The sequence below is a fragment of the Pleurodeles waltl genome, chromosome 4_1, assembly GCF_031143425.1.
Source record: "Pleurodeles waltl isolate 20211129_DDA chromosome 4_1, aPleWal1.hap1.20221129, whole genome shotgun sequence".
In the NCBI taxonomy this organism is placed as follows: Eukaryota; Metazoa; Chordata; class Amphibia; order Caudata; family Salamandridae; genus Pleurodeles; species Pleurodeles waltl.
In genome coordinates, this window is record NC_090442.1 from 998,924,461 (window position 1) to 998,940,853 (window position 16,393).

The following is a 16,393-nucleotide window of genomic DNA, read 5'->3' on the forward strand; positions in this document are numbered from 1 at the left end:
AGGAAAGCAGAGGTAAGTACCTGGTTTTCCCTAAAACCAACAGGAGGACTTTGGAAAAGGATTTTGCAAGACCCAGACAAGACTGGAAGAACCCAAAGGTGGATTCTGGCAGATGAGGACCTGCAAAGGAAGGGGGCCAAGTCCAGTTTGTGATGGAGTGTCCAGTGGTGGCAGGAGCCACAACTTACCCTTCTGTGGATGCAGGACCAGGTCGACAGTGGACAAAGAAGACCAGCTGTAGCACAAGAGCCGAAGAAGGGTCCCTGAAGTGATGTAGATGGTGGCCCACGTTGGCTGCCGGCTGCAGTAGGTCAGTGGTGCTGAGAACCACCAACAAGCCTTGGCAAATGCAAGAGAGGAAGCAGAAGAGTTGTAAGGCTGAAGAGGAGCAGCAAGGCCCAGGAGACTTGCCGCAAGGAGGGAAGTCCGGGCTGACCTTCAGCAGTCAGGAGAGTCATCAGAAGAGGAGGCAGCCCCCCACAGGTAACCCGCCAGCAGCAGGCACAGCAGTCGCAGTAGTCGCAGTGAGACCCACTCAGCCCACCTGAAGAGAAGTACCATGTTGCTGGAGCAGCAGAGAGTATACTGTGCTCGGCAGGAAGAAGTGATAGGGGCCAGGCCTACACGAAGCCTGAAGATCCCTTGGAGAAGTAAACACGCCTTGGTAGCTGCAAGAGTAGAGGTGCACTAGCATACCTTCCTGCAAAGAGAGAGAAAGGGCTGACCGTCTCTCAAGTTGCACAGCTGGCAGAGACCACCACCTGTGATGCAAGACCCACGCAGCTCCAGAGGAGAGAAGATCCACGTAGCCAGCCGTTCTTGCATTTGGTGCCTGCAGATGCAGGGGAGTGACTCCTTCACTCCAAGGGAGACTCCTTACTTATTGTGCAGGCTGAAGACTCGCTGCTCTCAGAGAATGCACAGCCGGGGAAGTGTTTCAGTTGCTGGAAGGAGCCGTAGAAACAAAGTTACAGAGCGGAGTTGTTACTGAAGTTATAGACTGTTGGTTCCTGGAGGGTCCAGTTGCAGTAGGTAGTAGAAGTAAACAATGCAGAGGAGTCCTGCTGGGTTCTTGAACTTCGAATCTGAGGACCCACCCAGAAGGGAGACCCTAAATAGCTGAGGAAGGGTGACCACCTATCAGGAAGGGGCTGTGACAACACCTACCTGACCTGGCCACTCAGATGCTCCCAGGGGCCTCTGCCCACCTTGGATTCAAGATGGCAGAATCAAGGGGCCACCTGGAGCTCTGGGCACCACCCCATGCATGGGGATGGACAGGGGAGTGGTAACTCCCCTTTTCTTTGTCCAGTTTCACACCAGGGCAGGGACCGGGGTTCTTGGACTGGTGCAAACCAGTTTATGCAAGGAGGGCACCAAATGTGCCCTTCAAAGCATACTGGTATCTTGGGGAGGCTACCCCTTCCAAGCCATGTAACACCTATTTCCAAGGAAGCAGGTGTTACCTCCCTATCCCACAGGAAATCCTTTGTTCTGCCTTCGTCTGCCTGAGCTGGCCAAGCAGCAGTAGGGCAGAAACCTGTCTGAGGGGTGGCAGCAGCGCGGGCTGCCCAGAAAACCTCCATCTGACTGGTAGGAGCAATGCTGGGGGTCTTCTGAGGAGCACCCAGAGTGCATGGAATCATACAACCAATACTTGCAACAGTAGTGAGGTAGGATTCCAAAATGTTTGAAACAAAACATGCTCAGGTTCGGAGTTACCATTATGTAGCTGGACACAGGTAGTGTCACTTGTCCAGTACATCGGTAAAATGGCTTCCCCGCACTTACGAAGTCCAATTTAATGGAGCTGGTGTTCGTAGGAGCACCTCAGCTCATGCAGGAGTGCCTCACACACAGATACCTGCCCTCTAGGCAAGGAGGGCCTACGATAAAGGTGATTCAAGGTGACCTGGTGCAGAGACCTGTAGTGAAAGGGTGCATGCGTCTTTTCGCTCAGGCTGCAATGGCAGGCCTGCAGACACATTTCCATGGGCTCCCATGGGTGCCATAATACATGCCGCAGCCCATGGGGAACCCCTGGTTCCCCAATGCCCTGGGTACCCAAGAACCATATACTAGGGACTTATATGGGGGCACCAGTATGCCAATTGTGGGGTGTGCAAAGTCCTAGGCAACCAAATTTAGAGTGCGAGAGGACAATCACTAGGGTCCTGGTTAGCAGGATCCCAATGAAAACAGCAGGCAAAAAGTGGGGGTAACCATGCCAAAAAGAGGGTACTTTCCTACAGGTTGTGCCCCCATGTTGGGGTCCTATCACCCATTCAGATGAGGAATCTTCAAGCTGATGAACTTGCTGGCAACTTGTGGAGAGAACTTTGCATCTTGTGATACCGGAAATCCCTTTCAATACAGATTCAGTGCAAAAGGTAGCACAGTAATGTGCTCCTGCATTAATTAACATGGTTGAGCATTGTGAGGCATAATGATACAATAATAAAGCATTGAATGTGTTCACTGCAGTAGAAAGTATTGCAGTTGAAGTGAGGAGTATTAGGACATAAAACAGGAGGACGCATTAGCACACAAGTAAACTAAATTGCACAATGGAAAGGTGCCTTTCTCCTGAGTGCGAATAACGTTGATGTATATCTCCTGGCAGGCAAGGGTAGAATGGTTAGCCAGATGCCGATACTCAGGGTGTATACATTTAAAACACCATGCAACACTTGCATCCAAGTTGGCTTGATATAGAAGGATAAAATTGCCATTTAATGATCATCCTTTAAATTTGTGCTCCTAAGTTTTGTGCCATGACATACAACATACGAGTTTAACAATTCCGATTATGCTACACAATTAAGAGGCTTCACAACATTTTACAATGTTTACAAATCTAAAGGAGTACCTTTTGAAAGTATCAAATACACCCGAATCATCAAAGTTCATGGCATCAGGGTGCCCAGGAGGCAGGCAGATATCACCAACGTGCATTTCACAACAAGGAATGCCATGCTGGACCACAGTCAAACTTGGATAAAAAGAGGACCATCCTGGATAAATAATGGACATAATTTGTAAACATATAATAAAATCTGTATTAAAAAAACAGCAAAGCTGACAATATTGATCATAACATGCGTCCAAGCTATGCATGAAATAACTAACCTCCATAATGGGAAGTAAGACTACAAAAAGAGCATCAAATGAACCCAGATCAGGAGAAAACTAAGAAAATAGCCGATATATATATATATATATATATATATATATATATATATATATATATATATATAATTATTTTTTTAATAAACATGGGAACACGTGCTGTGCAAGAATTTGTTTTCTTGAAAATGGCATCAACAAAACAAACGTTTTGCTGTGCTACAATCACAGTCTACCCAGCTGCCGGGAACAAGCAGAGTTGTAAAAAAAAAAAAAAAAAAAGTCCCCACAGTTTTTTAATTTTTCTATGTAGAAGTCGATTTCTCCTATTTTTGTGAATTTTCACCTGTTGGCAGTTAGTGGTGGAAACGGGAATGTAAAAAATTTGGCTAAACATTTCTGAAAATAAGACAAAAGGTTTAATTCTGCAAGGTGTCATTTGAGTAGCTCGTTGTTTTTCCAAAGAAAGTAATCATATAGAAGGTAAACAAAAATCAAATAGGAAAATAAAAAAATATATTTCTTGCCCAAAGCATCAATTTACAAAATTAATATACCAATGTCTGCTCGTCACACCCTGCTGGTCACGGGGTTATACGGTGTTTGTTGGTTGTCCAAACACATGACTCCCATAGCCAACTGTGTTGCAGCTTATAATGATTTTTCATCATGTAATGACTGACTGTGCAGCAATTCATAAGGTAAAATCTAATAAATAAAAAATGAGCATAAAGAATACTTGTGCAGTTTAGGAATAGTGTTTATTTAAGTAACTCTGAAATAGGGTTATCCATACTATCATAATTCAGAGGGAATTTTGTTTTGCACTCTGGCTGACATTTAGAAGCCAAAACTTGAAAGAAATTCAATTGCTGGTGACAAATGTTCTACTATCCTATATTGGCACGCTTCTCTAAATAAAAATAGCAATCCCAAGTTTGTGAGCAGGGCCAACTGCCCGTGACAGGCAAGGCTACAACACACAACGGGATAACATCACATTTTCACCTTGAAAACTGACCTATTTGGGCTCTGTGGATAGCAGTGATATTTGGGCCCAGGGAGACATAGTAAACAGAGACATTCTTGAAAACTTAACACTGAGGTAAGACCAGAGTGGTGTGACTGAATCTCACTGTTTTCTTGCCCACAATGCCTAGCAAGTTTTAAACGGTGGCAAAAAAAGAACACATTTTCAGAACATTTCTATGGAAGAAGTTACTGAAGCTGTATGCCACAGTGGTTGAAAACAAGTATTGCCTATGCAAGAGCTATTGGCTTTGCCAATAATTTTTAGCCTTGTTGTTTATCAGCGTGGCTGCGGTTCAGCATAGCTAAAAGTTAGTGGCTTAGCGAAGAGTGCCTGGAGTGTTGTAGAGCGCATTGGTGATTAATTGAGTGTCGTACAGCGGAATGGTAAAGAGTAGAGTCAGAGTGGAATGGTGAACAGTGGAGTAGAGTCGTAGAGTGGAATAGCTAAGAGTAGAGTGGAGTGGCAGAGTTTCATGTTTGGGAGTGGCACAGTGTGGAGTCGCAGGGAGGGGCATAGAGTAGACTGCACTGGCACAGAGTGTTGCAGAGTATAATGGTGTAGAGTGGAGCGGCACAGAGTACAGTGGCGAGGTGCAGAGTATATTATAGTGCCATATAGTGCAGTGGTGTAGAGTGGGCAGTGCAGAGGAGAGTGGCATAGAGTTCAATGGCAGAGAGTGCAGTGTTGCAAAATAGAGTGTCAGTGTTGAGGTGTAGAGTAGCACGGAGAGCAGTGGCGCAGAGTATAGTGCAGTAATATAGAGTGCATTGGCGTAGAGTGCAGGGGTTAACAGTAGAGTGGGGTGGAGTGGCACGGAGTAATGGCATGTAGTAGAGTGAAATGCATTGAGTAGATTGTTTTACAGTAGAGATAAGCAGTGTAGAGTGAAGTGGTGCAAGGCAGCGTATAGCTGCGCTGAGTTGCATAGTGTGTAGTGGCGTAAAGTGTTGTAGAGTGCAGTGGCATAGAGTGCACTGGTGCAGAGTAGATTAGAGTGGTGTACAGTGGATTGGCCTACAGGGAAGGGGCATATAGTAGATTGTTACAGAGTAAAGTGCAATGGTGTAGAGTGAATTGGCAGAGTGGCGTAGAGTGGAATTGTGCAGAGTAGATTGGTGTGGCCTAGCCTGGAGTGGTGTAGAGTGCGGTGGCGAAAAGTGCAGTACTGTAGAGTAGAGAGGAGAAGAGTGCACTGGCATGAGGTAGAGTGGTGTAAAGTAGAGAGGTTTAGCGTGAAGTGGCGAGCCCCAAAGATTCCCCCACTGCCCATTGAGAAGCATGAGAATAACTAGCTGGGGCCGCATACAACATTCCTCAGGCACGAACCTACAGCTTGCAGACATAATTGCCTTCCTTTATCAATACGCAACCAACAGTGCTGCAGATCTGCATTGCCTGAAGGGCAACATCCACATTTAATGGAATAAAGGCAGTTGGAATCGAGGTCCTCCTGCCCCTGAGAGAACGCCGAGCTAGAGACTGCGTAAGGTGAACCCAATTAGGGAAATCATGTGTCCTGAGCACTGGCTAAAGCCCTGACAGAGAACATGGTGTCCTGGCTTCTTTTGCTTGCTGAACAATAAGTGCTGATTACTGGCAGATCAGCCCCATAACGATGGCAGTGAACAGAGTAAAGACCCCGGCTCCTCCTCAATTCGGGACATGCCGCCCCTCCCCAAACACAACCTCATGGTCCAGTGGGGAGCCCAGAATCCCACGCCCCATCGACTAAAGACGACATACAGCATTTGCTCTCTGAATATCGTAAAGATCTCAATTCACTTCAGAAGGATTCCACCAGGGCCCTCCCCAACCTTGATCAGTCCTTGTGTCAGACTGCCTAGCAATGGTGGAATCGACAGTGGCAGACCACGCTCTGGAAAACGTGTAACGAATGTCCTGCATAGAGAAGCTGGAACGGAGGCAAGCAGCACTCCACAACAGGATGGAAGATCTTGAAAATCTCTTGAGAAGCATCAACTTTAGGATCAAGGGACTGGCATCCAGTATCTCACAGGCAGACCTAAAGGCCCATGTCCCGGCCCATTTTGCACATCTTTTGCAACTGCCTGAAGACCAACCAGTGATCCTCTGCCGCACTCACAGGGTGCTCTCTGCCTTGCTAAAACAGAAGAACTTGGTGCCTGAGACTCTCACCAGAGTACACTACTTCCACCTGTAGGAAAGATTCTGTACCAATGGGGCTTTCTGCTTTGCATCCACTTCACATTTCAGGACAATATGAGGAATTCCTAATTTATTATGATAGTGTGGTGCAAACGCTTTATTTTCCAGGATCCACTAGGGAGAAATATACAACATTAAACTGGCGTATTGTCTGGACTTTTGTCATGTTCTGATAAAGAAAAAAACTCATTGGCTAACCCTGATGAAGTTCGTCAAGGACAAAACACGTTGGCTGGGCTGGATTCTGATGTCTGAAGAATATTAATAAAATTAAATTGAACACCGCAATATGGCTTCCCCATTATGACAGACTTAAGAAACATTTCCTGACTCAACAGATTGTATTTGTACAGAATTGAATCAACTTCAATGTAAAAGATATTTCCTTGGACTTCTTTGAGGGTACCCTTGTGGTTATGGGTTTCCAGGACAAGATGACTGCAGCCCACACACGACAGGAGGAGGTTAGCAAGGCGACTGGACTGCCTCTACCTACCGACGTGGAGTCCCTTCACAAATCCAGAGAAGATTGCATTAGTGAATGTTGGAGAGGGTGGTTGGGGTTTCCAACCCTCACGACAGGAGAAGAATAAAGGATGCAAGCAGTGGTGCTAAGCGGATAAAGACTGCCGCTCACCTTTCTCAGATGATGATACCCCACCCTGAAGTTCCTCTTGGAGCATGGGAGACCATGGACATCTCACCTTCTTAGGCGATCAGTTGCCATTTTTTTCTACCTTCTGTCAAACACAGATTCCTTCCATAGAGTCTGACTGAGAACTGAAGAGGAAGGGTGGGGGGGGGGGTTTCCAGGAGCCTGCCCCTACCTTGTTGAACTCTGTTTTTCCAAGACTCTCTACTTTGCTTATCCCTAAGCGAGAAGGCCTATAGGCCACACAGGCGGCCGGGTTGACTACTCAATGCTAGGCTTCCCGCCTAGGTTACTGTTGCACTGTTATATAATTTTTGTTTTTATTGACATGTGCGCCAAGTTTTGGACTGATGAGGAGAGGCCACACTCCATACACTACGCCTCTTTCATGAGCAGGGATCACCCACTTATAGTTTCATTACCACTCTGCACATCATTTCCCTCAAAATACAAGGCTTGACTACCTCGCGCAAGCATAAGGCATTGATGAATTGGCTACGCCACAAAGAGGTAGACCTGACACTCCTACAGGAGAGACAGCGACTCCAAATCAACACAAAATGCCTCCACTCCTATTGGTACTCTACACAGTTACGCTCATCTTACACTTGGTAAGTCCTTAAGGGTGGCTGTTCTCCTCCATGGAGACCTCTCCTTCAAACTAGACAGCACATACAGAGATTGGGAGGGACAACAGGTGGGGATACATGGCATGTTTGACTCTACCCAGATGACTATAGCTTCCATATATGGCCTCAAAGGGACAGAGAAGAGTTCTACTTGGATCTTTTTCTGAGGCTCTCCTGCTTTGCAAAAGGCGATATGATAGTTGGGGATATTAATGTCCCACATGACCCAGGACTCAATCACTTGCGCACACCCTACTCTAATCTAGGGGATATTAGACACAGCCCTGGTGGAGGCCTGGCGGCAACAACCCCTCAGGAGTGCGACTACTTGTTTTAGTCTGATGTCCACAAGATGCACTCACAACAACTATTTTGGTCACACCGTCCTCTGATCCCCAGGCTTGTAGACACTAAGACAGACATTCAAGTCCTGTCCAATCACCCCCACTGTGGCTATCGGTGGGCCCTGTTGCTCCAAAGCGACTATTTTCAAGGCTATGGGTTATCAATGAAGTCACACTCCAAGACCCAGCTCTCCTAGTCTGCATTAAAGATATAATTGAACATTACTTCACTGAAAACAACTCCAGTGAGCTGTCCCCTGAGACCCTATAGGACGCTGCAAAAGTTATCTTCAGAGGGGAGCTTCCCTCCCATACGGTAACATTTGAACGATTGGCCAAACTCTGCAAACAAGAATTGGAAACACAGATACAACAAACGAGACACAGAGAGGTAGGATCACACAGGATCCGGCAAGATTCGTATCTACTAAGGGGTGAACTGAAACACATCTTGATGAAGGAAGCAGCTAAGAAGCTGCTTTACATCAACCAAAATTACTATGAGGAGGGGGATAAGGCAGACAGGATCCTTGCCACTAATTACTCATTCACAGAACATGCAATTACATCAGGGAGATAAAGGATAGGGAGGCCACCTTTAACACGAGATGGGCGACATAATTTCAGTTCTTCACCACTATTATTCAGCTCTTTACCAGGCCCAACATATCACTGACCAACATCAAGAAAATTACCTTCTTACCTACAGTCCCTCAAGTAGAGATGGAGTTGTGCTTCCTCGAAGAAGACATTACCCCCAAATGAAGTTCGGGTAATTAGTAATCTTTGTGCGCAAAAGCGCCAGGCCCAGATGGGTATTCAGCTGCATTTTATAAAGCCTACGTCTTCCTACTGATAAAACTGCTAGTGAAGGTGTTCAGTTTCTTTCTGATACCCGGAGTGGATAATGATTCCATGCTAGAATCTTATATTACGTTTCTCCTGAAGCTGGTTAAACCCCCTACACACTGCTCCTCATATAGGCCCATTGAGCTATTAAATTGCAATGTGACATTTTTTGCATCAATCCTTGTAGCCAGTCTCCATCACATACAGCCTTCTCTAATAGCTCTGCTCCATTCCAAATTAATTTACAACAGACAACAAACTATAACACACGGCTAGCGGTGGCACTCATGAAAGTGGTTGAATGGTGGAAGCAGCCGATTGCTCTCCTCTCCCTAGATGCAGAGAAGGTGTATGACAGAGAAGACATGTTATTTCTGCACAAGGTTCTTGATAAGGTTCACTTAGGGCCCAAGATAAAAACCTTAATTGAAGCTAACTTTAAGAAATCTGCTGCCAAACTCAAAATCAATGCCTCACATTCCCCATCAATCGGGCTCACCGTAAGTACAGGGCAGGGGTGTCCCTTATGCCCCATGTTTTTGCCCTCACTATGGACCCTTTAGTGGCTAGGATCCAAAATAACACTGTAGTCAGTGGCACAACAGTAGATGGCAGAGAATACAAATTGTCTCTTTGCCGAATACATAATCTGTTTCATTACTGACCCATACATCACCATCCCAGGTGATGAGGGAGCTAGATCAATTCTCTCAAGCGTTGTGCTTCACAATTGCTCCAAATCAACAGGGCATGGGGTGGCAGACCCACAGAACAGCCTCAAAGACCCCCTCCACAGAGGTGGCTTCCAATGGGAGAAGTCTCTGATCACCTACCAAGGGATTCAACTCCCACCACGTATGAGCAACATATATACAGCAATGTCACTCTTCTCACTTCCCTTTTAAAGGAGTTCTACAGGTGCGGCAAGCTAGAAATTTCCTGGCTGGGTAGACTCAAAAGCCTAAAAATGAACTTCATACCTAGACTATTTTATAATCTACAAACACTGCCTCTTACCCTCCCCAAAACAACTTGCATTCAGATCCGTACCAAAATGCTTGACTTTTGGAGGGGGACGGAGGGGGGCAAGTCCTAGAGAGTGGCGAGGGCATCACTTTCTACATCTACAGCAGAGGGAGGTCTGGGCTTTCTAGGAGTTATCACATACATCCTCGCCGCACAACTCCGCAACTGGAACCACAACCCCGAAGAAAAAACATTAGTATAGGTGGAACAGGGCTTCTACCAGATTCCCCTGTCAAGGCTTCTCTGGCTTCCCTTGGTGGCTTGGTCAAGGTCTCCCCAATCTTCTGCTGCGGACATCAACACGTTTGGAGAATTGGCAGGAGGTGGAGAAGAGATGGACATTTCTGGCTTACCCCTTCCTGCTTACCCACTTGACACACAATCTAGACTCTTCCCCCTGACCCCCCCCCATGGCCAACTCTGGCTCCCTTAGTTGGAGCAAAGGCTGCTACCCTCCCCTTACGAGATTTCCACAACAATTGGGATATATGGCCATGGGGGCATCTATAGACTAAGGGCCCGATTTAGATTTTGGCGGAAAGGTTACTCTGTCACAACGGTGATAGATATCCCATGTACTGAAATATAAATCCCATAGGAAATAATGGTATTTATATTTCAATGGATGGGATATCCATCACCGTTGTGATACAGTAAGCCATCGCTGAAATCTAAATCAGGCCTGAAGTCAGGCAGTACACTGGACAGGCAGACCTTAGGCTTGCTTAGCCATACACAGGAAGAAACTCCTATCAAGGCCCTGAACACCTTAACAAATTCCGCCACAGGGGCATATCATGGCTATACCAAAACATCTCGAACTTTGCCCTTTTAGACTCACAAAGATGTTTGGAGAGTCTAACTTGTATTAGAAGGGGTGTGGCGAGTCCTGCACGTTCCTACACACTTGGTGGTCATGTCCCATAATCCAAACATTCTGGGACCAAGTCCTCCACACAATCCAAGCCATCACTAATGTCTTGCTAACACACGACCTCTCACAATCCTTTTAAGGGATCTGGGGCGGATACACTCTTCCCCACGACGACTCCTCAGGGGCAATTGTTCTCTCACATATTACTAGCTACGCAGATGAGTGTCCCAGCTGTGGAAACAGCCACAGGTGCTTTCATTAAACATGTGGTAGGGAAAGAAATGGTCACTGTACGCCATGAAAAAACTAACAGCAATTGTTCGAGATCAGGTGGCCATTCACCCCTTACGTACGACAGCTACAAAGGATGTAGGGGGCTACACCTAGCAACGTCCAAGACTCTGAGTGCTTCTGAAATATATGTTAAGACGCTCTTGGACGCTGAAGGTGGATCATCGGGAGCCGACCCTCCCCAGATTGACATGGCCCACTGGGGACCCATGGAGGGGGTCTCGGGGTCTTCCTATGTATTTATTGAGCAGGGAAATACCAAATGAGCAAATATTGTTTTTAACAAGTGTATAAGGGTTGTGTTACCCATACTTTATTCTCCACATTGCTTTATCCGGTACTGTGTGTCATATTCTTTTATGCAAAATAAATGTGTTAAAAAATAACGCAAGCTTGTAACACATTTCCAATTAGGAGAGCTGCAACTCTTACAGTCTGAATCTAGATAAGATGTTGCCAGTATCATTTTGGCAATGTCACAGGTGAATATGAGACTTTATTTTTAAATTTAAAGAACTGGCCAATCTGCCAGCTAATTTCTGCTTATTGAGAATTACTCTAATGATCAGCATGCTTTGACAGGATGTCTACTGCAGTAATTGAGAATGCAGTCCAATTCTAGTTCTTGAGAATTACTATAACTACTACCACATCTGGTTGTTGGTGAATACACTGAAAATGTATATGTACTTCAACTGCTCGACATAGTTCAGCCTACTGGTAAATGATCACATTAACTTACTGTTACTTTTTCTCATTCATTTTTGTTAATATTTGCATTTTCACATAAGGTCGGTTTATCTGTGGCTTCAACACTGAACACTTTTGACACCAAACACTCTTGAAGTCTATGGCATCGGCAAGGCATCTAGACCTAGTCAAGGAATTGGAGACAAAAGGCAAGAAAAACTTTTGGCCTAGCATACTTCAACAACTGCATCTGCTTTCACAAACCATCCAGACACCTCGGCTCATCCAGACTCCTAATTCCACACACCACACGCATACGTAAAACCAGATCTGTCAGTCAAGCCTTCTACATTGCTCAGAAAGCATGTAACCACATTAGAGCCTCCTCATCACTTCTTTAATTCCACAAGAAGCTGAAGACCAGGCTTTTCAAGTAGTCCCAACAGGCCCTAGGTTTGGCTAGACTCACCTGCTTAGCGTTGGGATACCCTCCCAGGTGATAGCGCACTCTGCAAATCTGCCTAACATAACACAAGGTATCAGAGAATCAAGGTCGGCAAGGGTATATCGACTCAACCCACCACCCCACTCCCCTTTCCACGCCTTCCTGCTGAGCAAGCTGACCCTCAAGGTGTTATGAGGATCTGAAACTACAGAGCATGATTTAGAATCCCAAACCCAATAATGCCGGTCCAAAGAGTAAAACCTTCATTTTACAATGAGAAAGACAAACAACAATCACTGGGGAGCTACAGAAAAATTTGCCCCTGATTCAGAGTTTGTAAAATTGCTGTCAAAAGAATGCCACACCATAGGCAGCCAGAAGCAAGGGTGGAACACAAAGCCTCAAATATATTTAAGTGAAGGAGTACAAAAAAGGAGAGCACTGTGTTTTGTAATCCTTTCATCTGGAAAGTATAGTGTCACTGTATTGCATGGTGGATATTGTGGAGGTCCATTGTCAGCCTATAAGTAACACTTGTTTTTTTCTCTCTGTGTGTCTGCATGTCTAAAATGGTATTTCCTTTTTTATTTATTTTTAAAAGAGGAAAATGAAATATTTTTGGGGGACACTGGGTTGTTGAAACCATTTTTAATTGTATAATAACGTATTTAATATTTTCAAAGCATTTAGCTTTTTATAGGCTAAAAATATTAATGAAATATATATATATTTTTTTATTAAAAAAAGCTTCCAGGTCCCCATTGCCTAGGCTGAACTATTCACTGATAATCAATGTGAATGAAGATCCCTCAATAGATAAAGTTACTCACCTGTAACTACAGCTCCCCAGCATTGGACGTTTAAAAGTACCACATGCTTGAATAACTTCCACTTTCTGGGGGGGGGGGGATATGATGAGGAAAGTAGAGTACCGTCTGCACAACTCGGGTTTCGGACACATCCGTTGCTATAAGTGAAATTGTGTATTGAACCAGACAACACTGAGTCACTGAGGCGTGCAGGGGAACAGAGCAGGTGATTCAGAGTCCAGCAGTGGTCTTTGTGCTAGTATTATCAGGAACGTTTGGCTACCAAGTGCATCTGGTGTATTCACCCCTCTCATAATCGGGCAGCAATGCTGACTGATGTATCAAAGAGGCAAGTCTGTTAAGTGGAGCTAACAGAAGGTGTTGCTCTCTCGTAGTGGAGGCAGATGTTTTCCTTGTTCTCCTCTTGCCAGGTGTTGGTGTTTCATATATGCTTCATATGTGCCAGCAGTGAGGGAGGAAAGGTACATGAGGCTGTGAGTTATGTAATACCCAGCAGCAAAATTAGCATTTTCTGCTGCTGCTATAGCTCTGTTAAAATTATGGATGGGACGAGACAGGGGTAAAAATTACAGTCCTTGCGTGGGTCCCGCTGTCTGCTACCCTCAACTGGTAACCCCACCCATGCTGTAGTACCAATCAACAATTACTGTTTTCTTGGATTTTGTTGCTCTCTGGAAGATGTGCATCCTGGGGCATCAACAGATTAAGCTGGAATAAGAATGCAATGCAATTACTGAACGCAAATTGGGCGAAGTCCAAGCTTCTTATACTCTTCGAAAGTAATGTATCCTAAAGTAGGCTAAAGGTGGGGCTAATTAGGCACCTTGTGCTGTTGGGTGGTAAAAGCTCAGGCTTCGTCCCACCACTAATCGAAGTCTGAAGGGTTCATGCTGACATTAGATCAAGGACCACCGCTCCCAAATGACTGTTTACTGGGCTAAATCCACAGCCTTGGTTCCCAGAGCCCTTAGAAGTGCTTAATGGCTATCTATGGTGTTGGATCTTCTGACCTTGCCTTGCGTCTTTGATTACTAGCTCTCTGGTCTGCAGCCCCCACCTTCTCTTCCTTGCAACCCATGGTGGATGTGCAAGCACAGTGAATGGGAAGCAATGTTTCCTGTAGCTTTTATGGTCTGGTGACTACTTCCCCTTTCTAATGTATAAATTCACTGCTGTTAACACTGAGCCCAGGGTATGCAGTGTCATCCTCTGGGATATGCTTCACTGCTGATCCCTAAACTGCCGTTTACTTCATTCACCTTCCACTTTGTAATTCCCTATCCCCTCAACGTACCAATATGAGCCTAGAAAGGTGTACAGGACAGCAGAAAACTAACGATCGAGGAAAGTATGAATGTATTGAGTCACAATGGAATATTAAATAGGCAACTGCAGAAAAAAGGATTCCTATGAACACCGACCTGAATTCACTACGTACGTTTTGTCTAAGCTTGATCTAGCAACAGCACTACACACTCCAAACAGATGCTTACATGCTAAGTAACATTCTATTTGTAGTATTTGCTGCTGTACATACACATGCTCTGCATTGACTATAAAGCATGGTCAGCTAATGGATGGTGCAGTTACATGAAACAACGTCCTTAAGACTGTTTGGCCAACTCTAGCTTGCTTAGTTACTAGGATGTCCACTTTTTTAAAGTGTGTGGAGCGGACAATGTAGTGGCTTTACAAATGTCAGCCATGGGGATATTTCTCAGGAAAGTCATTAGTGTGTCCTTCTTATGGGTGGAATGTAGCATAGGAGGGGCAAGTAAGATTTTATTTAGAAAGCAGGTCTGGATGCATTTTACGATCTATCTAGCTATATCTGTCATTGATAGAGGATGACCATGGGGTTTAGCAAAGACAACAAAAACCTGTTGGGTCCCGAGAAGGATGGGGTCCTGTCAATGTAGTATATTGTGGCATGCTTAACGTCAAGTGTGAGACTCTCCCTTTCGGCTACATAGTCTGGTTGGGGAAAAATACTGGGAGCTGTATAGTTTGATTGATATGGAAGGGTGACAACTCTGGGTAGGAATCAAGGATTATTGCTGAGAACAACCTTATCGTTGTGAACTTGAAAGAAAGAATCCTCGAGTGTAAGAGCCTGCAATTCACTAATACGCCTTAACAATGCAAAAGCTATAAGGAAGGAGACTTTCCATGAGAGGAACTGTAGAGTATAGGGGCATTGAAGGAGGGTCCAAAAGCCTGGTAAGGACAACATTCAATCAATCAAGAACATTTCTTAAGTGCACTACTCACCCGTTAGGGTCTCAAGGCACTGGTCCTCCACAAACGCCTTGATGACAGGGATTCTGAAAAGTGACGTGTGTTCCCTCTTCTGTATATATGAGGCAATGATAGCTAGGTACAGGTGTATAAAAGTTTAGGCTTGCCCTGATTTTGTAAATTGGACAAAATGTTGCTACTTGGTGGCATAACAGGCCTGTGTAGTGGGTCTGCTGGCTCCCTTTAGGAGTCAGACTGCTAGGTTGAGCTGCCCGGGGACTGGGTGTCTGACTGCCTTGTTTCTGTGTGAGATGGTTCAGCCTTTTGGGGAGTTTCTCATGGGGAGAGACAGCCATCTCTAGGAGAACTGAGAAACATGGCTGTCTGCCCCGGGAGGGAGCTACTATGAGAATGAGGGGCATTTACAGAAGCTTCTTGACTATGTATGGGGAGGGAGGTGGGAGAGGAGTAGAAGCGTATGCAAAGATCCTTGACCAACAGATTTGCGCATGGAGTGAGGGTGTGGAAACCTGGAGGCGAAGTTCGTAACAGGCGAAAAGGTCTATCTCTGGAACACTGCAAAGACTGAAATATGGTAGTATATAAGTCGGTGTTTCCATTTGTGGACTGGTTAAAAAATCTTGTTGAGCAGTTCTGTAAAGTCGTTGTCCACCCCTGGGAGGTACTCCGCTAAGAAGGATATGCGAAGGTGAATTGCCCAGTACCAAATCTGTGCCAACTCTGTTGAAGCAGCCAGGAATGCTTGCCACCCTATTTGTTTTGATATGACATGATGGTCATGTTGTCTGTATGTATTTGGACTACCTTGTCTTGAATGACCTGAAAAAACGATTTGAGGTCTAGCTGCATGGCTAGAAGATCCAGATGGATGACGTGGAGACTTGTTGGTGAGGTGAATCTGGACTGTCATGTCTTGGAGATACAACCCCTCACCTCCCCACCTATGAGTGATGCGTTGTGGTGGTGGTGGTGGTGGTGGTCACCTGTGGAATTGGGTTCATAAAGGGACAGACTTAACAAGTGGATACTGTTCTACCACTGCAGAGGTGCTGGCCCATAATAGTGGATCTTCCCACCAACTACCCCGGGACCACTGTACAGAGAGGCACTCCTGTAACAGAAGCATTTGCAGTTGGGATGGCATCATCCATAGGAGGC

General features: G+C 45.4%; 1 protein-coding gene across 2 annotated transcripts in view; it reads right to left on the reverse strand.

Annotated features, from left to right (window-relative positions):
* Positions 1 to 16,393, reverse strand: part of HBP1 (HMG-box transcription factor 1) — a 329,971-nt gene that overhangs the window by 133,675 nt on the left and 179,903 nt on the right. For both annotated transcript variants that reach the window (XM_069229842.1, XM_069229841.1), the window contains one exon: positions 2,870 to 3,014. In XM_069229842.1, the coding sequence (XP_069085943.1) occupies positions 2,870 to 3,014 (145 nt within the window). The remainder of the gene's footprint in view (positions 1 to 2,869; positions 3,015 to 16,393) is intronic.